This window comes from Serinus canaria, chromosome 12 (assembly GCF_022539315.1).
Source record: "Serinus canaria isolate serCan28SL12 chromosome 12, serCan2020, whole genome shotgun sequence".
Taxonomy (NCBI): Eukaryota; Metazoa; Chordata; class Aves; order Passeriformes; family Fringillidae; genus Serinus; species Serinus canaria.
In genome coordinates this window covers 11,170,255-11,195,678 of record NC_066326.1, presented here as the reverse complement: position 1 = coordinate 11,195,678, position 25,424 = coordinate 11,170,255, and the positions used below count along the sequence as shown (strand labels likewise).

The 25,424-nt window shown below is 39.0% G+C and overlaps 1 protein-coding gene across 2 annotated transcripts in view; it reads right to left on the bottom strand.

Moving 5' to 3' along the window:
• EEFSEC (eukaryotic elongation factor, selenocysteine-tRNA specific) overlaps positions 1 to 25,424 on the bottom strand; it is a 120,934-nt gene that overhangs the window by 74,048 nt on the left and 21,462 nt on the right. For both annotated transcript variants that reach the window (XM_030228070.2, XM_030228069.2), the window contains exons 2-4: positions 14,476 to 14,683; positions 12,135 to 12,231; positions 10,391 to 10,555 (exon numbers count right to left, since the gene is read on the bottom strand). In XM_030228070.2, the coding sequence (XP_030083930.2) occupies positions 10,391 to 10,555; positions 12,135 to 12,231; positions 14,476 to 14,663 (450 nt within the window). In that variant the 5' untranslated portion in view covers positions 14,664 to 14,683. The remainder of the gene's footprint in view (positions 1 to 10,390; positions 10,556 to 12,134; positions 12,232 to 14,475; positions 14,684 to 25,424) is intronic.

Here is a 25,424-nt window from a genome sequence, read left to right as displayed (position 1 = left end):
ATTCTCTCTATTCCCAACAGTAAATCTCAAGTTGTAAAAAAATTCCCCCCATCACAAAGACTTCAAAATCTCCAAGGACCTCTCCAGAAGTGCAGCCAGAGCCTGTGATCTCAGCTCTGACAACCAGGGATGTGCTACCTGCAAGATCACACATCTGGACAGTGGATTTAAAAATGCAATTTCAACAACCTCCACAGAAAGGATGAGCAGGCAGGAAAAGTGAAGATGAAAACAAGGCAAAGACAAGTAAGAGGAAAGACCTGGAAAAAAAGCATTTGTACTACAACAAAGTGTTTGACCACAATTGTATTTTAGAACTTTTGACTAATCCGTTAGTGCTTTCTGCAAGAAAGAAAAGCAGACACTGAGGTTTCTACCAACTCAGGAATTTTCCACCCTTTTGCTACTATTTAGGGAAATACATGCCCGAAAAATATTATCACACCAGAAAAAATGATGCTGAACTTCAATCCTCCCCAACAGCTCAGACCCACCAGAGGGCTCAGAACAAGCTGGGGCCTCGCTCTGTATCCCTATTTTGGAGAACTTTCCCCACCTCCACCCTTCAGAGATTAAAGACCTGCCCTGGGGTGAGGATATCTAATAACCTCCTCTAGACCCAAACAATAGAGCAGCCCTTGACAAAGATGGAAAGAAGCATTAATATCAGGAACTTTGCCACTTTAATACCCTTTGTACACACAACTACTTTTCCCCAAACAAGAACACCATGTCAACAGCAGAAAAGGAACATTTGAAACAGAAACACATGTTATACAAAACATTATTCTTGTTCAAGCACCACTTGACTCCAACTCCCTCCTAAAACCAAATGCAAAATAGTTCACAGTGGGATTTACTGTTGTATTTTACTTTATTTTACAAAGATCTGCATTTAGACAAAACCAACTGGTGTTGCTCTGTGCTGACTCAAAGCCAAACTGGACATTTATTTCAGATGTAATGAGCATTTATTCTATTCCTTTAGTAAAAATACAACTTTCAAGCTTCCCTTTTTTTCGGTGGTTTTGTTTTGAGTGTTTGTGGTATACCTGCATATTCCTCACTCCCTCAAGTCTTTAAATTGTTGTCAGCTAGTCTCCACAAGCAGGACTGACATCTTCAACTAGGCAAGAAAATATCTCATGAGTAATACCCATATTTCAAGAATGAACTTACTCATAATAGTACATATTTTTTCCTTAAACCACCATTTAACTTTTTGCTGTCCTACATACTAGGTATTGCACATCAGACAAAAACCTCCTCTAGGGATGCTTAACATAACAGTCTATTGAAATTCAGCACATAATTAATATTAAGAAAAAGCAACTACAACACAGTAATTAAAATTAGGAAAACAAAAACAAATAAATTATAGGAACACCAAGACAGAGCAGAAAAACTTCTAGACATTCTGAAGCCCCACACAAAACTTACATGACAAAAAATTTCTGACTTGTTTTCCATACCTCTATCCCCTTTCTGTTGAAGAAAAAACCTTGACAGCTGTATATATAATATACACTGGGGTTATTTATTTCCATGAGTTAATCTGTTCTCATGGCTGATTTCTGCCACCTAAACTGCACAAGGATTAAGGCCACCTCTGCTATTCTTCTGCAGAACCTATTACATACCCTATAGACATATATTGAAGGAATATATCTTAAATACAGGTTGCCTAGAGAGGAACAGCTCGACTAGTAAATCTTTCACAAAGACCTGACAGTTTTTAAGTCTACAATTTTAGTATTTAAAAATGTATTAGTTAAAGAGACTCTTTAAAAGGCTATTTGAGCTTTCCTTGCTGTTTCTAAAGTGTGAAATGTTTATTCTTGATTATTTATTCGTTAGAGGAGAAAGAAAGAGAAGCCAATTCTAAGTCATATGCTTTGAAGCTAATCTTTACTGCCATGAAGAGCCTGGGAGTTTGCAGCTTTCATTTCAGACAGTTGCAAATGGAAATCTGTATCTGGGCATTCCTATCGTGTTCATCACAGTGCTATCTGGGCACCTAAACTAATTATAGCATTCCAGCTGATACTGTAAATATTGGCTCCCTCTAGCATTAACTTTTCCAATTCAAGCTGCTCCAGCTATTATTACATGAAGTGATGGGAGTATTTTAGTAAAAAGATGCATCTCACATTCAGTTTCAACAATACATGTTATTGTCACAGGCATATGATGACAGAGTCAGGTGATGAGCTCAAGAAACACTTAAAGAGCAAAGTAAATTCTCTCATAATTTTCATGGCAGTAACAAAGAATAAAAAGTAGAGAGTTCTCTAAGTGAAGCCCTCTCAGAAACACACAGTACAAGGCATGAAATCCAGAGGACTTCCTATGGTGTTATAGCAATACTTCAAGAAAGTACTCTGGTAATAGAGCAAATACAGATTTCTGGGCAGTTATGGACTAATCCATTTTCTTCTGTCTCTGGGTCATATTTATTTTCAGCAGCATTGGTTAAGCAATGTTTTCAATATTCAGATCCTTTCTTTGCCAGTGGCCGGAACTGAGCAGAACTTTATAACTTACAGACCACAGCTTAGTTAATGTGGCACTTGCTGAGCTGTTCTGCTTCTAAAAGCCTCATCAAATGAGGAATTGTACTGTGTATGGATGACCAAGGAAAAAAAACAGTGACATTGCCTCCCTTCATTCTGATTACTGCAATTTTGCCAAAGCCTCCAGCACTTGAATTTGAATATTTAAAACATGAGAGCTCCTCTCTGCCCTAAGACTTCTAATAAAGTTACATTCCCAGCAGCAATGCCATGTGAAGGCTGTGTACACCACACAGGAGGTTACCTTCCCAATTACTATTCAAGCATCCCACTAAGATTCCTGCTCCAACTGTTTGTGTACATGCACGTGGGTCTGCTTTCCATTAAACTGCACTGAGAACAATTCTACCTGATAAATTAAAAGAAATAAAAATAAAGTTAACGACCTGGCAGCAGCAATGCTTAAGTAAACAAGTTATGCAAACACAATCCAGCCATCCTTTGCTTTAAGGAGTTACCCTAAAGTTAAACAAAAAAGCATTTGGATGAAACTTGTGACTACTACAGCAATGTCCATTAACTGAGTTCCAAACTGATCTTGAACCCCAGGGTACACAAAGCAAGAACACAACACCTGATCCCTGGAGCTGCAATGGTTCAACAGGAAAGATGTTACCTACAAAGTCACAGGATAACATGTGCCTTTTTGTTCAGCAGCATCCCAGTCACAGCTCAAATTTGCAACGGCAGATGGGAAAATGCAAGAAGAAAAAAGTTCCTTCAATCTATGGTATAAGTAGAAAAGAATAATCACTTTAAACAGCAAACTCTGGAAAGGAAGCTAGAAATGGTCAAAAAAGCACAGGCAGGAGAAAAAGTAGAGTGAGCAGACACAGAAAGTTGACCCAATACAGAAAAATCTATATGTCAGGAGTAGCTCATTAGATGTTTAGTTTTCCTTTCAACCTTATTTTGGAGTAACAAGCCTGCATATTTGTTTATCTTTGTGTGTTGCTACAGAAAAGCCAAACTGTTCACTCATGTTGCATGAACAAAACCCATTTCTCCATTTGTGGCACCTGTGCACTGGGATTTGGAGCCTCACCATCAGATCCTGCAACCCAGCATGCTGGTAATTCCAAAAGGGCTACAGAATACTGAGCATGAGAGAGACTACACATGGACATCACATCTGCCAGCAGTCTCCAGGAGTCCAAAGAGGACACTAAAGGGGCAAATTAGTGGGGACAACTCCTACATACATGGGGCAGCACATGCAGTCACTAGTGGAACTATCACACTTCAGTGCCAAGACCAGCCTCAGAACAATGATCTCCCCGGATCATTTTCCTGTCAGTACAATGGCTCCTTCTTCTTCAGCTCAGTTTCTTTCCCACCTTTTATTTCTGTCACAACTTTCTTTAGCTTTTCTAGCAGTTCTCATGGGACAAAATGTTTACTGAAATCTTGACAGAAAAAATGTATCTTGACTTATCTAAGAAAATCAATCATATCATCAAATAAAAGTATGACATTGATATCACAAAGTATTTTCTTCTACTTAGAGTCAAGATCATCTTGCATTATTTTTTCACTTTTAGCCCCACTGAAGAGTGTACCAGTTGTTAGACAGTAACAGATCTCTGCACTAGCTAATTATTAAGGCAAAATTATCTGCATGGCAATGGCACAAAATAACACATTCCAAATTATTCTCATGCATTAACCACTACAAGTCAGCACTGCAAATAACCCTGCACAAGCAAGCAGTGCCATGGAAATGCTGCAGAAGTTAAGTCTGTCTTGGAGAGCAATACTGTTTCCAGCAATGCTGCATGTCCAGGTGGAGCCTTGATCTCAATAGACACTTTAAGATGATTTAAAAAGACAGAAGCAACACAGAAGTTACAAATCTCTTCCTTTTCAGATTCACTGTAGGAAGGAACTCATATGCTTTGCCTTCTAATGGATGAGAAAAATTACCCAATCTTGTACCCCAACTGTCTCAATCTGGCAGGGAGCACAGGGAACACCCAGACATCCAAGAAAAGCTGCAGATGAATTTCAGTATTTGAAGAGTTAATTGGCCAGCACTGACTAGGCCACTTTTCTGCCTACAGAGATCACATTAGACACACAAGCACCAGAAATACAGTGTATGGTTTGGATTAGCACTGCTCAGGTTGGCTGCTCTCCCCTGGCTTCCTTCCCTTCTGCTCAGACCAAGTAGAAAAAAATTAAAAGCCCCATAACATTTATCTATTATGTATTATCCCTGGTCCTGAATAAAACAAACCTTAATACACAAAGTCCTTTATCTTGCTCCCTCACTTTACTGTACCTAGATGATACTCAATAAAAAATTGCAAGTGTTTTGAACTAAACATTGTACTTCAGTAACAGGTAGAGAATGAACAGCAACATAGAAATCTCTTGCTGAATGTTTTTATTCCTGAGGGGGTTTTTCTAAGTTTAAAGGTCTAAAGTTAACCACAATTTCGTATGTTTTTTTTAATACAAACTTAAAATGGATTTTGTGCTTTGCAGTCTTTAGGCTTTTTTTTTTTTTTTTTGAGGGCTTGGTGTTAGTTTGGGTTTTTAAAAACATGTTCTAAAACAAATAAAAAACAAAACTAAAAAACCCACACAGTAAAAAGTTGCAAAATCATACTTGAAAATGAGGGAACTGATCTTCAGAAAGAACTCAGCATCTGCTACTCTTATTCTCTTAAGAGATTGAGCCAAAAAGATTTGAGAAGTTTTTATTGCCAGATCTAAATTTCATTCCACAGGCACAGGATCAGATCTTTCATCCTCTACTTAACCACAAAGAACTGTGCAGAGCAATTTTGTTCTTCCAAAACAACTGATAATATCCTAAATGCTCAAAGCAGAGTACTTTCCAGTATAAGCCAAATCCTGCATATTTTGCTTTTAAGTAATGCCACAGCAGATGCAAAACCAGTAGGATTCACACTGATGTTTTCTAGGAAAGGAAAAAATCTCCAAAAAACCATAACCCGTGTTTTAGAAGCAGCAGACAAATAAAAGAAGTTTCATTCTTGTCCTGAATTAAACCACATGTAAAACATCATGTTTCTACATTTAATTTATTGCTTTAGGATTTAAGATTCTTGCATTTTTGCACCCACATCTTTTGATATGCACCATAAACTACCTTTTCACAATTTACCAGCTACATTTCAGTGGTTCTTCCTCAACCCAATTCTCTGAACTGCCCTTCTTCACAGCACTCCAATGAGTGAAAAAGAAAATGTTCAAGGCAAGTAAAACTCCCTTCCCAGCAGAGGATTTGTTGCATTTGAAAGGCTGCTTATATCAGTATTGGGCAAGAAAAACCCAAGCAGCACAGGAAGAAACAGATGTAGAAACAGCATTGAGACCTAGTCTCAGAATATACAGCAAGGGTTCTCTCTATCTGGAGTGCTAAAAGCCATCAACACTGACTGCAGTCTGCAAGGGGCATTTAGGAGGCCCAAAGTGCTCACAGTGGTAAAAGCAAAAACTTAACTTTAAGCCTGTACCATGAAAGCCCACATACAAACATCTCTGTGATCCAATTCAGGGGGCTTGATCCAAGTTTGTTTTTGGAGATTTAACTGTCCTCTGACAAGGCTTAACTGTGCAACTCTGATTGTGCAAAAGTCCTTAAATGAACTAAAATTAGTTCTTACTACATGTATACACATACTAAAACCCACTAATCAGAGGTCCTGAGACATCAGAGAGACTGAGGCACTTACATGGACAAAAGTAGATCTCTTACAATTTTAACAGCTACAATGGTTTGAAGGAAATAGCCTTGCAAATACTATTTGAGTTAGTCTATCAGACAGGGGAGAATTTTTTTGTTGTATCAGTCATAAAAGCTACAGAACGCTTGCCAAAATGCAGACCAAGGTTATCTAGCCAACAAAAAAAGCTTAGGAGAAAACATCTCTCTTCATATGGTGAAAGTATATGAAGCCATGAAGCTTCTCAGTATCATGCAAAACTATGCTTCTTAAAAGTTCATAAAGTGAGTACAATTTGACAGTCAACAGGCTCTTGCCAAGACAGAATCACTACTGGATTAAACCAACACTCATTTACTAGGAGACTTGATGACATAAACAGAAGCTCCTCACATTTTTCATATCTAAGTCTCACATGAGCTTGTGAAAGCTCACCTGGGTACTGAAAACAATCTCTATAATTGCTCTCCAATATAAGAGGAGCATTTCGTAAGTGTGCTTGCAACTTTTGAGACCGAGATGCTCCACACTAAAAATGGCAATTGGCTACTACCAACCTCCAGGATGGTCAAGGTTGGAACTGGTAAGAATATTTCTTTCCTTTTAATGAGATTTCTTACACAAGAAACAACTTTTTACAATACAACACCAGATAGGTTATTCAGATTCAGCAAAGAGCAAGAATCCCCACATGATTCCCCCAGAGAAAAACATGAGTGTAACCACTCAGCAGGAACACAGCTACTCAGCATTCAAGACACTCAACTTCTGACACATACACAGTACAAATGGCAGCACTGGATTTCACAGAGGCTCCAAGTCAGTTATTTACCTCCACCAGGCACCCAGCTCGCATCAGCCTGCTCCAGCACTTGTCAGCAATTCATTCAACAGGACAAACAGGAACCTGACTATAACACAAAGAGAAAAGTTTCTACTTCTTACAATTCCTGAAATAGAGCCCCAGCAGTGGTCTTCATGCTGGGCTGCCACATCTATGCTCTGGTCTTGTGTACCCACAGCCCCAACCACAGAAAGGCAATGCTGAGTGGACACTTCCAGGATAACCAGACCCATGAGCTGTGTACATCCCTCTCTGCCTCCTCACCCAATTCAGACTTCACCTTTTCTACAATCTTTCTCACCTGGATAAGGAAGGCTAAAGATACCTTTCCCCCACTGAAATGAAAACACTTTTCTTTTTCAGTTAAGTGTGCTATAAAAAGACCCAGCAGCACTGGAGTTTGACATTCATCCTCATTTAAACTGAAATCTCTAAACAACATATGCTTTAGATATCAGTAAAATAAAAACAAAACTAAACTGCAAAAAATCCTTATTATTCAACCTCGAGTAACTTTTATAAAGCAGAAATAAAAGTGTCACAAGTTGTTGCAGTTTATAAACTCAAAGACTATAGAGATTGAAAGACCACGGAAATAATCTCAAATGACATTCAGAATTCTGCCAACACTATGTTTTTGCTGCAGAAATCCTAGGTTCATGCTCTTCAAGGTGGATTTCAAGTGCTAAGGAGCAAATAGTACTAACTCAATTGGATAGTGAACTGTTTGCTGTGTCAAAGCTTTTTGCCAAACACATATATATAATTTTTCTTTTTGCTATATGGATAATCAACCCCAGATGGCAATTTACATAGGCAAAGCATAAAGGAATCCATGCTCTGCTGGTGCTCTCAGCCTCAATCAGAGCCAGCATGGGCATTTGAGAATGTCACTGTTTATTTTTAATTGCTGTGTCCCTCCTTTGTGCAGGTTCAAGCGGTCAAAGATGTCGAAGTCCATTAGTAGAACTGGAAGGTGATGCCACTTCATTGGGTGAGAGGGTTCTTCAAATTTAAAAAAAGCAGCTAGTTTGTAACGTCCCTAAATGTACCAGCTGTCAATCTCAGTTACCATTGGGTCAGGGCAAGAAAAGGTCAGAGAGAGTCAAAAACCACAATGTGTTGTGAAATGTGCTTCCTCCGTTACCTTGTACGCCTGAGAAAGGTTTGACCTTTCATAGGTATCCTAACCCAGCTCTGCATGATGCTGGCAGGGGTAAGTACAACACACAGCTCAAACTTACAAACATTGCTTCCTTTCACTGTGCCTCGGTTTCCATACCTGCACAACTGAAGGTGAATGCCCACAAGTTGCTACTGCCAAACATAAAATTCTGCCCACAGCTATTATCATCCTGAGGCATGGACACACCTTCTATTTCACACACAGCAGTGGAAGGTTCAATTCATTAACAGCAACCGAAAAAATAACTAGAACTTTGAGGGAAGCAGTTCATGCCATAAGACCAAGTGATCTGGCTTGTCTGGAAATGACCCGTTCATCTGCTAAGTTGTCTGTCACTTCAGTGACTACTCTCCCAGTCACCTGGGAAGAAAGCCCACTAAAAAAAGTCACACAAAGTCTTTTCCACTGTTGGAAAACACACAAAGTCTATTTCCACTTTTAAACACCAATTCACAAGTTATTTACTATATTTTTTTTGTCATTTCTTCCTTCATATGGATTCTCAAAAAGTAGATTTAGTCCTAAACACATTTCTTCAAAACATTCTTGGACTACAGATGAAAAGCAGAATAGTCATTTCCAGATATAATCTAGTGATGCATTCTTTCTTTGCAAGAAATAATTACTCTGCCCTGTCTCCCCCATCTCCTGGAGCACAAAATGACAGGAAGTTTGGCAAATGTTATGCCAAAAAGAAAGCAATGAACTCACTATGCAAGGCCCTGTTTGGGCAGGAGCCATCTCCCACTCCTTGCTCTCCTGACTACTTGGCCCTCTTTGGACCCCAAGCACAGGCAGGCCCAGGACTGAGAACAGGACACAACAGCAAAGGAGAGAACGCTGCCAAGTGGAAACCAGGAGAGGTTGAAGCTAGAGCTACAATCCCAGCCAGCATATTCTGTGCAGGAATTGAAAGCATGGCTCCCAAAATAGGCTGCATGCTGTAAATAAGAATATGGGCAGTGAGGAACTCGACTGGGGAAGCAGAAAGGTCAGAGTACGTATGGCACAAATCACTTCTAAGCAAAGGACAACATAGATGGCCACAGGTATCACTGAAGAGGCTGGTCAGAAATGAATTGTCCACTATCAGCCAAATACTTCAGGTGGAATCAAAATGCCTGATGTAGTCCTTCACTTGTCCAAACAGTGCAGTGAAAAGTGAGAAAACAGAATGTTCACTCAATGAAATAGTAAGGTCCTTATAGAAAAATGACTTGAAGATAATACTGACAGCACCAGAAGAGTCCCATCCAGAACAGAAGTTCTGTTAGGCCAGAACTTGCCTGCCCACAGAATGTTATCAACTCAGTCCACTTTTAAGGGGCAGCTGCAAAATGCTCCTCATGTCTTAATTAATTTTTGGCAATTAACACTAAGGGAAAATCAAAGCAGTGATAATCAGCACCTGTGAAATAGATTTCACATGTTCAGAGCATAAAGTCACTTTGTTTTCTTTTAAAGGATGAATATATTTTAAGGAAATTAAATAGTAACAACAGTTGAGCAGTTCAAAGGCCATTGGAAGGTCTCTTTGACTTTCTGCAGGCTCTCTGAAGAGCCCAATAGCAGCAAGCCACCTCCTGCATCCCAGCAGCTCTCTCAGAACATGCTGACACAAATTAAAGCCTCAGCAAACAAAGAGAACGTGCATCAAGCATTTCAATGCCCTCTTCTTGTCATTTCCTTTGCTTTCAGACATTTTCAGAAGCCTACCTACATGGATTGTTTTGCAAACCTTCTCACTGCAGCATATCCCAAGTCAGAGTAACCTCCCTCAAAACTTGTTCAGTATTTGGGTGCATACCAGCTTGGAAACATGCCCATTTTGCTTCTCTAAATTTGAAAGCCTAACATGCTAATCTAGATCAGTCTTCTCTTCATCCAACTAAATTATTGAGCAGGTAAGTTTACTGACTGCCTTATTTAAAAATCACTATGCCTCTTACTGTCATAAGCTGGTTTATAACAGAGTTCAAAAATAAAAATTGAAAAGAATTCAGTAATTTCAGATTGGATGAGAACACTCTCTTCTTTGTTGAGTGTTTCTTTCTATCAGGAAAACCAGGGGGAATGAAAATGAGAGACTCACCTTCAGGGCAGGAATCTCCACATTGTCACCAAGGCTAACAGAGCCAGAAAGAATAGTCCCTGTCATCACTGTGCCTTGACCCTTGATAGAGAAACAGTGGTCGACTGCCATAAGGAAGTGTCCTGAGGGGTCTCTTGATGGCAGGTAAGCCTGAGACTTCAAGACCTGAAAAAAAAGATAAAAGCAGCACCATGCCTGGGTGAAAAGTCATGACAGCAACACAGCAGAAGGCAGGCAAGCGGATGATTGATTGAACAAGCTTGCAATTTTACTGATTTCAGGCATCTCCCAATGAGCTTAGAACTCACCAATGTCAAATTAACTGTGTGTGCCATAGGGGAGGTGCACACTTAGCAGCAGGAACAGTTCGATTTTCTGCCTTAGAAAGATTTGGTGCTGCACATTTAGCTTGGTTAGCAAAACCTCACTGGCGATAAAGTTGCTGCCAAACTCAATATAAACACTGCAGCAAAGCAAAGAGGAAAAAAACCTGTACGTGTGTCATCTCCCCCTTTTTCCTCCCTCTCTCAAAAGCACAATTTTACAGAGCATTTTTTGCTACTTCAGCTTTTTTGGATTTTGTGAAAATGAACTTACGTACAGTATTAGTGCCCCATAAAGCCCATCTCTGTCTCCCTCCCTGGGAGGTAATACTGGGTGAAGTTTTCTAATTCAACTTCCCCTTCAGATTTTTTCAGTGCTTCTTGAAGGACCAATCCATTAAGAAAAATGACAAAAGTACCATATTCTAGAGAAATTCTCTGAGTTTAGCATTTTTCTTTTGTTGACAAATACTACCTTACTTAAAATATATCACCAGACAAAAGATTTTAATTATAGAACGGAAGTCAGGTACTCAACAATGCTTCAGGGGAACTGGTTCAGTCCTGTCTCAAATCACTTTGGATATCTCTCTCTGTTATATCACCTGCATATACAATTGGTATTGCCTTTAACATCTGTTTTAAGGTCAAAAACTGCAGTCCAAGCCCAGGTTGTAATGGCAGAACAATGGAGAGTCTCTTAGGAAGGACAGAAGGGATAATAGCTCCAAATTCAATGGCAGGGCTCACACAGCATTTGCCAGCTCATCTAATATTAGGTTTCAGTTCATGAAACAGCTCCAATGAGAGTTCCCTTCAAAGGTTTTAACCCTGGAGAACATCCCAGTAAATCTAACAGGAGCCAGATAAAGGCAAAAGTAAGCACTTGCATGTCTCCTTATCTCTAGAAACTGTTGGGGGCAGATTGGTCCTGGCTAAGTCTGATCTAAGGACTGCATCCCATCCCCGTGCCCATCCTGACTCACACAGCCCAGGAGCTGATGCAGCATTCAGTGCTCAGCAGCCTTGTGGAATATCCTGCCTTTATACAAGCCTGGCTGCCCAGGGCCAGGCATCCCTAGATTTTTGATGACTGATGCTGCACCTTAACTTCAGTAATTTATAAGTACTTGAAACCTGGCAGCACCCAAATCAGAATCTGACAAGTCTTCAAAGAATGATGCCTTTGTTTTGAGACTTTTTTCTGTTATCCTAAGAAACAGTGGCATCCCTCCAGGGCAAAGATGTTCCTCTCCCTAAGCTAATGACAGAAAGGGTGACAAGTCTACTGCAAGCTACAGACTGCTCTCAGTTATTTTAGGTGTCCTGCCCTTCACAATATAAACATCATGCCATGTAACCAAGGGTTCTGAACATCTGAGAATGGATGCTTTCATGTTATCATGTTCTTCAGCAAGTACCTCAATTAATTCAGAAATACCCAGTGGATTCTCAGACTCTGGGGCTTCTGGTCCACCAGGCTTTGCTGCAACAGCAACAATAGGACACCCAGAGAATCTGAAAGAGAGAAAGACTTTCATTATTAGACCACAGCTCTCCTACACATGTCAATATCAAGAACTTCCAGGCTCATCTGAAGGTTGGAAACTCCCTAAAATTCCAATTCACCTGCTCTTCTCCCATTGTGACTGACCATTTCTTCCTGAATTACCAGCAGATCAGCACTACTGGACTTCACAATGAAAGCTTCAGTCCTGTTGCACATTAGCTACTGATTCAAAGCTGTGACAGTCCAATGCAAGATTCAGTTTATTTCAGAAGCAAGCATCTGCTGTTACCCAGTCTTAATGCAGTGGTTTGCATCCAAAGTCACTTTAACTGGAGACCAGCATTTTTTAAACTTTCATTAACAACTAAAATTCTAAAGTCATAACCTTCAAAACAGGAGCCAAATGCAAGATGCCTCATGATGCCTAACTGAGTCTGCAAGATCTGCAGAAAACAGAAAGATCTAAATCTACTAAAATCAAAGTCTGCAAAACTCACAAATCTCAAACACACAAAGGTCCAGAGAGGAGCAGTACAGCCAGCTGACCTCAGTTTACCTTTTATCCTACAACAGTTTTATTCTTCAAGTCCTTAACTTACAGCAGATTTTTTTTTTTCTTTTTACAAATTCGGTCAGCAGACTTAACTTTGCTCCTTAAAATACAACCTAGTGCTTTTTATTGCATGTTTTCAAAAATCAGAATTAACCACAAAATATATATTAAAGTAATGGAATAATAATCAGTAATTACACCAAAAAGTGACTGGCTCTCTTAGATACTTAATTCTTATGCAACAGATTCAGAGTAAAGTTAATTATTTTGGCCATCCTCTTGACACCCACCCCCCACTGATTTTTTCACAAAAGGGAGCAAACTGCAGGAAGAGAAGGTGCTTTGCTAAAGAAATGTTAAGTTCTAGAAAGGGAGCTCACTCAGTGACCCAGCTGTAATCAGGCACATGAGGTATTTTCTTTGTTTACACGCCATAAGCCTGAGGCATCTAAGGACAAAGGGTAATAAAAACATGCACTGAAAATTCCTGTGATTAACCATAAAACTTTTGGAAATTTATTTTCATACAAGTATTTCAAAGCACTGTATTGCAATAAACAGAAATTTACATGTAACCAAATGCTTTACTCCTCTTCCCATACACCAGAACAAAGTGGAGTAATTGTACAGTGCATTTGGAGGCACTTCTAAACATGATCCAGCCCTACTGAAACTCTTACTCCATCAAACCAAAATTCTCTCTGTAGAATATAGATCCTGCTGGACAAAGGGAGAAGCTGATGTGCAAAAAAAATTTTAGAAAATAGAAATTCCATTCACAGAGGCAGTTTGCTTTTAGTTTTGGTACCAAGTCACAGAAAACCGAGTTTTGATTAGGTGAATTCACAAGTATTAAACTATGCAAATATACAACAGTTACCTTTCTCTGCCTTTTTTTTCCCTTCCATACAATTTCCTGACAACACTAGAATTATTTCCCCAGCATTGGTGGCAACATCTACTCTACAACTGCAACAGCCTTCAGCTTTGCTTACTGCTATGGAATCCACATGCACACCAATATGTGTAGTGAAAGTATTTCAACAAGTAAACTATTTGAAAGAAAAACAAAACCAAAAAACCACAATTGCCATTAGAGGTAATTGTCAAATGGTATCGGCATATATCCTGCTAATAAGAATAGTTTAGGAAGAGAAAAGCATTTTAAAACCACACATTTGGAGATTCAAAGTCGTGTATGCCTGAGACACAACAGGACAGGCACTTGGCAATCACACCCAGATCAGCAGTGCTTTCAAAGCACCAGCAAGCACAGACTGCACATGCCAAAACTGAAATCTGCTTCCCTCTCCTCTCTGCTCTGAATCCTATTCCTTAGATTCTTCAGCTCAAAATGTGACCCAATAGTTATGTCCCCTTATATCCCTGAGCAAAGCAAAGATGTAACCACATCCAACAGTTCTTCACCCAGATATTGCGGCTTTGTATTATCTTATCCAAACTTCAAGCAGCTCTTTAAATCTAAAAGCTTAATTACAGGAAAACATTTATCTACACATGATACTTGCAGAGGTGAATTTGGAATTGCATCTGAGTTTCTGTAAATCTTTTTACTCTCTTCTAATCATTTTTGCTAGACGTGCCAGCATGTTTAGAAGCACATTGGAAGAGAAATGTTGGTATTTTTGCCAAAACAAATTTTGTGACTAGTTATCTGTTAGTATTACTGTTCACTTACTTGGTATTTTCCAAGGTCTTCTGCATTTTCTTAGTCATCTTCTCAATGGCACTCTGTCTCTTCCCCTCTGGAAGGAGATCTATTTTGTTCAGGACTACCACCATCTTCTGGCAGGCAATTTGCCCAATTACCAAGCACTCTGCTGACTGTGTCTGCATCCCCTTTGTCACATCTATCACAAGCATCATTAAATCGATAATCTGGGCACCTGGAGGAGAACTCACAGTCAGTATTGCCACAGCATAAAAAGATTAAGGATCATTTTCTCAAATTGTTTCCATTTAAAATTGTCAACATATATACAAATGCCCAGAAAGACAAACAAGACACAAGTCAAAGTAAGCACTGAATTCCACAGCTCTTTTGAAATTAAGAACTTGGGAATTTAAGCTATTATAGGCTATCACTGAGTCATAAGAACCAGGGAAGAATGTGATAGTTCAAGTCTAAGGCTGTTATCACTGCATTAAAAAAATACTAAGAAAATTAAGCTTGTAGCAACACAGGCATGACATTTGCCTCAATTAAAAATTATAATCTAAGCAGCCAAGCAAGAATCTAATACAACCAAAGAAACGCACAGCAACACTGCAGGGAGCTGCACACTCAGAGCAACCCCAACAAGAGCCAACCAGATACCCCATAAAAACATCCACAAGCTTCAGTCCCTTCCTGCTTCCCTCCATTCTTCTTTCCAAGACTAAAACTTCATAAAAGTGAAAACCGTGATCACCACCAAAGACAAGTTTATCCCAAGTCTAAAGAAATTCTTGAATCCCTCAATGTTAGGAAGAGGCAATTTAAATCCTGCAGTGTACTGCCATTCACTCCCAAACAGATCCACATAACTTGAACAAGTAATTTCAAACACAGCAACTGATCTGATTCCTAATGTCTTTGTGGAAAGGATCCTAAATTTTAGGCTGACATTACCTATCATGTTTATGGATTATTTTTATTTTTCCATGTATTGTTGTCATGAACCCTTAATCTTTTGATTGAAGCAACCTGAATTTCATGGATTTAAATTAGTTTTCAAGGAAGCTTTTGATGAACATTGGGCCTTCCACTAATTACATTCAGAATTTTCTTGTTTCATTTGAGGGAACTAAATGTTCTGAATACTAAAACAGAGAAGTGCAACAGACTCAAGTGTTGAGAAATTTTAAACATAAAAAAGTTAAAAATAATAAAGTTGAAGTACCAGAAAGTCATATGCCAAAGGAGTACATTTTGAAAGATGATAAAAGCTAGAAATTATGTAACATTCCAGTTTTCTAACTTAAGTACTTTTAATATTGGCCTTAAGATCAGAAGAACAAGAAATCAATACAACTGTTCCTTGTTCCTCCACGCTGTCCAGCCTTTTCCTTGCCTTTTTTGCTTTTAAGGCTTTTACAATGGCTATGACAACAGCTCCCCTTGTTCCCAGTTCCCATGAACTCAGGATAGGAAATCATTCCGAGGTTGAAGTGCATGGGTGAATGAGTGGGTGGGAACTACAAGAAAAAAAAATCATGGCTACAAATGACTGTTTCAACCTACCAGACCTTTCATCTTGTAATAATGAATGTTAAGCCCTTCCAAGCACTAGTTGGATAATTATGGTATTTCCAGTGCTCCTGCAGAATTTTCACCAATCGTTTCAAGTATCTCTCCCTGACAAACCAAAGACGGGCTTTATATTTTCAAATGTAGTTTGCATTTTTATTGTTTTGGGAATTGTATTGATTTAGAGCTTGCTTAAATTTCAACACAAACATCATCAAGATTGTACAAAAGGCTCAGATTTTATACACCACTCAAGTGCAGATTTAAAGGTCAGAGACCAAGGGAAACAAAAGGCATGAAAATAGCTTGAGTGGGACAAAGGATGTAACAATCAGAATGGACCCATTTTTGTGAATGCATACAGCAGGGCTGTTTTAAACCTAATACACAGATTTTGTATTACACTGTTCTACACAGCTGACATCCTCAAAAAGAATGGGAATAAATAATGGAAAGTAAATCATCAAGTCCAGCTCTTTACTAATATTATAAACAGGACAGTCTGGTAAGACAACAATGCTGCAGCTTGAGCCTTACCAAACATTACTGTGACTACTAAAGCACAGTGATCCTCACGCTCCAGAACTAAGCCAAAGCCACCAGATCCAAACCTGGCCCAGAAAAGTGCAGCTGATAAGATGCATTATGTACAGTGTGGTATCTTTCCCTCCAAAAGAACACAATATGTAGTTTCAGTAAAAGGGGTCACTTTACCTTGAAACTCAAAATCAACTGCTTCAAATTCATTTGCTCTACAGCAAACGCTTGCAACTGCTGTATTTATGAACCTATTAGCAACACTTTAAAAGAGCCATAAAAATCACCAACCCAGATGCTAGAAGGGTGAGAATGTTTGCCTTGAGGCATTACCTCATCTTCTATGAAGACACACAAAGAGAAATAACTGTACATTCCACAGAAAACTCCAGAAACAACAGAAGATATTCCATAGCACTCCAGACAAAAAATACTTCAAGGCAAGGAAAGCAGCAGCACACACAAGTTCACAAACACTGTCAGCACAACTACTGTGCCTCCTCCAAAGCCCCAGTGTACTGACTGGCCACAGCTCCTAAGAGATGGCACAAGATGGGACAGAAGGCACAGCAGGCAGAACTGGCACACGAGCAGGGTGGGAAGTGCTGCCCTTCACAGGATCATGGAGCCAAGGCAGAGACCACAACAGCACTGACAGAAATACCTGAACTGCCTTCTCACCAAGGCATGAGGATGTTTTGCAGTGTTTTGTATGTGTCTACTCATGCATATCAAGGCAGGAGTGCTCAGGTTTACAGGACCCCTGAGTCACAAGGTGAAAAAATAATGCTAAAACTTGGTTCCTCAACTTTCCTTTCTGAGCTGTTTCATAAACCATCTTTGACAATTCATGTTCTTCTCAATCCCCCATCTTCTCCTACATGGTTTTACATTTTGGTTTATTCTAGAACAGTGAAGCAAGGATGGACTGTATCAGTACTCTCATGAATACAACCTCACTTGGAAATATTTTTCAATTGGGACATAAAAATATTGCAGATATACTATGTGGAGACTCAAAAAGAGTAACAAGAGCTAAAGAAGGTGAAAATATTATTCACACCTGCACTATCTGATAACAAAATGTCAGTCATGGGGTCTTGTGCAAAATGGAACAGAAGAACTGAAAAAAGTCATAGGACAAAAAAGCATTCCTCAAAACTCCTCAAAAAAGGAGACAGAATATGGGCCCACAGAGTTGAAAATAGTAATAGGGAAGAGATTATAGATTATTTGAATATTCCTCAAACCTTTAGAACAAGAAAATGGCTTGAAATTACACTGAACAAAGCAAAGATACATGCAAAGGACAGGTCTGCACACAAGGAAGCACAGCAATCAAAAACATTTTATCTACACTGAAGCAGGTCACAGAATCAATGAAAAAGTTAAACTAAGATACTCAAATTATTTCTTCTACTGAGAAAACAGGGGTGTAACCTTTTATTTACCACTTCATCTATGAAAGACATGTTCAAGAACATTGAAGAGATAAATCCTGACATGTGATTTCTCACTTTACTTGAAAATGAAAGATCAATTATTGGAGTACCCTTTGTGTGATGACACACAGCTCAGATGGAGCCCTGCAAAAAGCAAACGAAAAAAACCAGTTGTCATCAGAAAACACAAGGGGGTGGAGAAAGATGGGCATTATACTTCAAAGATAAGCAGCTAAACCACAGCAAAAATAAAGTAGATAGTCTGAGTGAAGAAAAACAAACAAGAAAGATAAAACATGAACTGAGAGATTCTGGATGACAGCCAGATACAGGAAAAACACAAGACCAGCAGCACAGCATCACAAAGACTGCAAGTGCCAGCTAAACCTGGAGGCAGCAGCACTCATTTGTATCACAAAAGTGACAGGGAACACAAAACTCAGAAAATAAGAAAAATACCTTCACAGACAAGATAAAGAAAAGGTCCAGCTACTGCTTTGAACACACAACCCATGCCAGCTCCTGAATTTATATCTGATTATATAAAGTCATCAAGGAAGTAATTTATTACTCTTTTCTCAGGAGATTAGTTGAATCACAGATGTCAGAGATTATGACATGTTTCCAAAGAGCAGAAGGAAGCAACTCAAGGTTCCCTAAAGTGCACTTGCAACATCATTCCTAGCTAGCTCTCACTCTTGGATCCTGAAAGAACTCACCAGCTGCTGTCAGTACACGGAAAAAGAAGAGTATGCATTTTCAAAGTATGTATTGATCAACTTTTAGTCTTTTGGAAAAAATTCACTGCATTCTCTATATTTGCATTATTTAGTTTAATGTATCTTAAAACCATTGCTGAAATAGGAAACAAAGCCTGCCCAGAGTTTCAGGCAACAAGGCTGCAGACCTTCATCCCCTCCATCAAATTCACTCCTCATGAATGTGTTTAGTGTCACACACAATTAGTAAAATCCAGCTCTTATATCAGTGTTCACAGGTAAACACCATGGGAGTAGCTAAGATATCAGATGCATTTTGGAAAACAGTAAAGCACTGTAATTGCCATGCTTTATTCTCCATATTAAATAACAAACCTCCTTCAACCTCAGCCACAGAGGCTGTTGCAGGTCTGCATGTGCATGAACTCAAAACACCTTCCATTTGTGCAGCCTGCATGCTTGTAAATTTTACACCCAAACTCCCAGACTAAGCTGTGTCCCTACAGCAAAACACAATATTAACACTAATTTAGAAAAAAATGACATTATTAGATCTAGGAAGGCAAACAAAGAAACACTTCAGCCTCATGTATTAGTTTATCAGTTCCAAAAATGCATTACTATTTTATTATTAATTCATTGAGCCCACCTTCAGAACCATCCACTTACAATTTCAAAGCACAAAATTAGCCATCAATTCCTTACTGAAAAGCTCACCCAAAAGGCATTTTCAACAAATAAGCAGAATCTCACTTGGTTTGTCTTCACCAAATGCAGATCAAGAATATGAGAACATTTTCAGCTGTATTATTTTGGCAAGCATAACTAAAGTACTGCATTATATTCCCAATAATACATCAATATAAAGCTGACTTGGCTTCAAAAGGCAAAACCTGGTGAGTGGAGGAAAGAAGAGGGGATCAGGTCCCTGTGTGAACAAAGGGGACATTTTGCATGTCACACACAGAACATAGGCACAGATTCTAAGTGGTGCCTTCTTTAAGCTACTGTGTCCTGTCCTGTTTGTGGTAATCTTTTTAGCTGACTTTGCACAAACAGTACAACTCTTGTTCACAGGCAGCAAAAGGAAGCAGAAAATGGAATTTGAAATGTAAAAATAAAATAATTGTGGGCCATGGGCTATAATTTGATTTCATGCTTTACAAGGAAATGAAAGAGGACTTCCTTAAACATACTTTTTTTTTTTAAATATGCTTTTTTACCATGTTAGGATTTCCTCTAGTGCAGAAGAGAAAATAGGATTGTAGAAAATGTACCGTTCTCAAGTATCATTGCTACTCAAGGGCAAAGCTCTGTTTTAATGTGCACTTCCCATTCTGGGGAAGAGGAAATTCTTCAATTAATAAACCGGGTGGACTGAGGCGAGTTTTTAAGGTTTAATCAATTTCATCTGCACACAGGATAAAAAGACCAACTATTCTACCATTTTTACCTCCGCTATTCCACTTTCAAAAAAAAAAAAAAAGAAAAAAATTAAATCAATGTTTTATTTTAAATTCTTTGAGGTTAGTATCTCCTGTCTCAGGAAATATTGTCTATATCATGCAGAGAGTATCCAACTTCCCCTTTCAAAGCCCCCTCCCCCCGCTTTTTTTTTGTGTTAAGAAACTTTATTCAGAAACAACTAAATTATTCCCTTTTTTCATATACAGTTGCACCCTGGGAGATATTACAAGTCACACAGGATTTTGCTAGTTACCTTAGGGGAGGCACTGTGATGAATAAGGAAGATGTTTTACAGGATATGGGATCCCCCAAAATTCAAACAGAAATAGGAGGTGTGATGCAGGGAGAGGCATGCACTCAACTGGGGAACATGAATTACACATGAAGAAACCTTCTGTAAAGCAATGCAAATCGTGGATCAAAACTGGAGCAACTCCTGTTAGGAAACACTTTGAAAAGAAAAGGAACTCATGGAGCTCAAGCATCCAACCATCACTTCCAAAGCAGCTCAGAGCACAAACAGGGAGCTGTGCAGCTCCAAACTCCAGAGCATTTGCATGACCAGATAGAAAGCATCACACTGGCAACCCACAACCTTTCTGAGTGCACAGTAAAGCTTAAAATTAGAAGCATTATGTCATTGCATGAATTCTCTCCAGATGAAAACCAGCCACTACAGTTGGTCTGTAACTGACAGCTAGAAAGGGAAAGCAGTGTGGCCATAAGAGCACACATAATTGAAAGAAGTCCATTTCCTGTATGTCAAATAACACATCTATTACAGTTATTTATTTGTAAACGCGAGTTCAACTCAACTACAAGTGGTAGGTGATAACTTCTTATAAGAAATAAAAGGGTTCTTTGCAAAAGATGTCACACAAAAAGCCCCTTGAATATACTTCATACTTCATGTGGAGAAGAAACATTGTGCTATATTGTTCTGAAGAGGATAAAGGATAATGCCTCTACCATCTCCTTTGTCAAGTCATCCAAGGATCTGTCTTGTCTGAGTAAGTTTCAACTACATGTCAGAAACAAGGCTGTGTTCTTCAAAGGGAGGAAACGCCTGTAATGATTAGAGTATGTCAATAAGCTTGATCAGCCATGCTGAAGTAGCACAAACAAAGCTGATAAAGCTTCTATGAAGGTCATGCCAAGAAAGACTGTGGAGTATCTTCCAATAATTTGTACATGCTGGTCTAGACAGTGTAATATTGTACACAGGACTGAGCTTATATGAAATGGATGAGTTATTGAGAAAAAAAAATCACAGACAAACCCTAAAGTGAAAACACTCTCAAAAAACACAGAACAACACAGGAAGAAAGAGATCCTTTGGAAGGATTTACAGAATGTAAGGATTCCCATGTTGTCTTCAGCCTCTTCAGCAGAAAACCAAGCCTGGGAAATGTCTGAATACTTTGGTAGTTTCCACTACTTATGGACAAGAGACTATTCTTAAACAAGGCAAATACAGGATGCCCTTATTGCAATCTGATTAAATTCACTGGTCAAACACACATTAAAATTACACATAGTACTGTAAAAAAAATACGTAAAATCACAGAGAAACCCTCCTCCAAAGACTTCCAAATAGAAATTCACTACTAAAGAGAGATTGCTATGAACCTTTTTAATTTAGGTAACACATTAATTTCCTACTCTTGTCCTCCCCTCTCCCCAGCACAAACAGAACCTCAGTACACCTCACCTCCTCTCAGCCTGAGCATAAGCTAGAGCAGCGTAATAATGGCCACTGCTAAGAACATCCTTCCCCAGCAAAGGAAAGGCCATGACTAATATCCTTCACCTCCATTGTAAAGACAAAACATGCAAGGGAAAAAGGCAATTTGACCCACGTGGTTTCAAGCCAGGGCAATCACACACTTCACTTTGTCACTGTGCTGATCTACATCTCTGCCGGTACACAGGAGTGATCTAGAGGTAGCTGTCAGTGAAGCACAGTGGTGAAAAGGCTCTAGGACCTGGGCATGGAGCCTGCAGCTCCATGAACTGGGAAGTTCCTGCTCCCAGCTACCTTTCCCCACCACTGTGTTTATTTAGGCCTCCCACAGCTGATGGAGGGTCTGATAAAAGGCAAAGTTGATGCTCAGACCAGTCAGCTCAACCCAGGCACACCAGAGAGCTCTCCCTGAGACTGGGGAGGTGACCCAGCTCCTGCAGCACTGCAGGCAGAGCCAGAGCTGGCACCAGTGAGGCAGCAGGACAGCCAAGAGCTGAAAAAGTAAAAAGGGAAGGAGCAAAGCAAACCTCCTGTTCCTGTTGACAAGATGCTGCTACAGGCCAAGGGGCTCACTGAACAGCAGCCTGAGGAACTACAGAGCTGAATAAACAGTCCACAGATTGTTAAGAAGAATGAAAAAAAACTTAAATATATGTGTATATACACAAAACTAGTGCAATAACTTCAGAAAAAGGTGAAAAGATACAATCATTATATGCTGTTCAATGCAAAATTGTTTTAAGTTTAGAAGCAGCAAAGAAAGGTAAAGAATTAGACTTTGCCTATATACAATATAATATTGAAATAAAATACTGCATTTTGATCTGGTCACTTTCTGGAAAAGGAATCTTAAAGATAAAGCAGCTTCAGGAAGGAAACAAGACAAATGCAGTTAGGTCCTCCACAAAGATAAATCCATGTTAACAACACACAGTGACAAAAGCAAATGAAGTTGAGTGAAAGAAGGGAAATAAAACACCTCTAATAAAAGAGCACAATCAATTATATAATTTTACACAGCACAACAATTCAAATTCAGTACTGCTAAATACCATTTGTCTTCAGACAAATAAAAATACAGCTTTGATATCTACACCATTAAGATTTTAAAGCTACATCCAGCTAGATGAAGCTTCATTTTTTAATAAAAGATTCAGGATTTTATCCTGTGTAAGAGGCATTAAGATGAAACTTAAAGAAAAGGATACTTAATTCCATCACTGCCTTTCTTGTTTGTCCCTCAAAACTAATCATTTCTACTATTTCCAAAGAAAATGTAGCAAACCAGATGAGTGACTACTATGGTCTGGCATTTAAATTCCTGTTCTTTAAATAAATATTTGTCAAAAACCAGAAAATCACCCCAAATGGAAATCCCATAGACAATGAGGGGAGAGCAAAGCAAACAATCCTTGCCTTGTAAGACAAAATGCCATGTAATACATAGCATGTGTAAAAATGGAGGTAAGCACCATATGAGAGAAGACGTCATCCTTCTTCCATATGTACAAAAATCCTTTTCTGTAACATTACCTATTACTAGATCTGAATTTCTATATTGACAGGGCACAAACTGGACAGAGTCCAAAACAGACCTTGACTTCTTTTAATGCTGAAAACAAACTATGGTACAGTTGAAAAAAGCCTACATATCTTGGAAGAGCAACAATCATTCTGAGTAGACACAGATGACTGCTACAAAAAAAGGTAGCATTTGCTGAATTACTCAACACCGTGGTATTTCAGCTGCATTAATTTCTTTCTTGGCTTCAAGTCAAAAGCGCATAAATTGTGAATTAGTTAGCAAACATTAACTTTTTAAAGTGTCATTCATACATATGTATATGCAAATACAGACACCAGTAAAAGCTGAGAATTTAAATATTTAGGATACTGCACAAAACTACAATTTTAGCATTTTAGACTGAACGTCATTATACAGCTCATCAGCCATGGAGTATAATCTGTGGCATATAGTAAGAAAAACTATTATTTCATAGACTTGAAAGCAAAAGAAAGCATAGAGGAAACCAACTGGGTTATTACTATCCAAGTAACAAACCTGGTTTGTCCAGGGGCGTTTGGTGGGATTTCATCTGGTTTTTGCATGACCTGCCTATACTACACCCAGCAGTAAAAAGTTCAGTTTCATATTTTGGGATTCAGGCTATAAAACATTTCAGGCTATTTCAATATTTCTAAGTTCCCAAGTGTCACACAAAGTGGCACCTGTAATTCCACCAATTCATATCAAACCCAAACTTAAAGAGATTGGCAATGAAGTGCCCTGTTACTTTTGCCTGGAGTTGTTTAGTTTATAAAATAAGGTTTCTCAAACAATGTGACAGTAAGTTGTGTAAGAAATCAACACTTGCTGTTCATGCTTCAGGAAAAAAGGTGCAAAGTAAGAAAAATGGAAAATGGATACTTGTAAAACCCTGCTTTGACCTCCTCAGTTGATATTGTGTGCTCAGGGTTCTATTAAGTTTTCCTAGTGCCCAATAAGTGATTAGTTCAAGTTTCAGACTTGTTAGTAACAAGTATTTTGTTTTGGTATCAAGGCCACGTGTGCCTTTGCACAGCTCTGAAGAGTTAAATGTAAGGTAACGTTACACTTGGGCCTTATATAGTGACCATAAATGGTCCCTGATGGTCCATAAAGTCTTTACTGTAAACACTGAAAAGCAAACAGGTCAGAGGACCAAGATGAAAAAAATACCCTTTTTATAGTCCTGACCCGTATCAGCTTTACATTTGCTCTCTACAAGATCTCCTGCCAAGTTTCAAGAAAAAAAAGTAACTATATTTCCATGTGATAAGGTTAAATATGTTGCAAAAAATATAACTGTAAGTATGACCATTCTGTCCTTTGCATCTTTCACAGATTACAGCAGAGACCATCTTTGAAGCTATTTCCAAGACCTGAAAGAGAAAATAGCAGCTTAGCAGTATAAAAAGAATCAAACATCTGGAAGAACTGCAAAGGCACTGAACCTGCACCAATGAGGACATGAGCCCATCTCCAGTTCTGACTGACTTCCACATTTCTGGAGTCCTCTGCTCATCTCTAGAGACTCAGTTCACACCACACAGAAACAGACTATCCCCAGCTTCAAGAATGTTGCACCTGAGGTTTCTCCACTAACTGGAGTGTGGAGACAAATATTGAGTGAAAGCCTCTGTGGTACCTACAACCATAGAAATTCCTGCTACCTCCCTGATACTACAGGATGTTCAGGCCAGAGCTGACAGCAGCCTATACCAGAATGCCTTTCACTATGAATGGTAAGTCATGCAAAACCAGGTTTATACTGGAAAGAGAAAAGCAGTACAAAATAACTTGAATAACTTGGAATAACTTGATCAATTTTCCAAGACTGTTTCAGGGAGAGCAGCCCATAAACAGCCAGACCAGTGAAGACGTTTTCCCTCAAGCAGTGAGCTCTTTCAGTAAGTGAACTCCTGTGTTAGCTTTTCAGACAGTTTAGC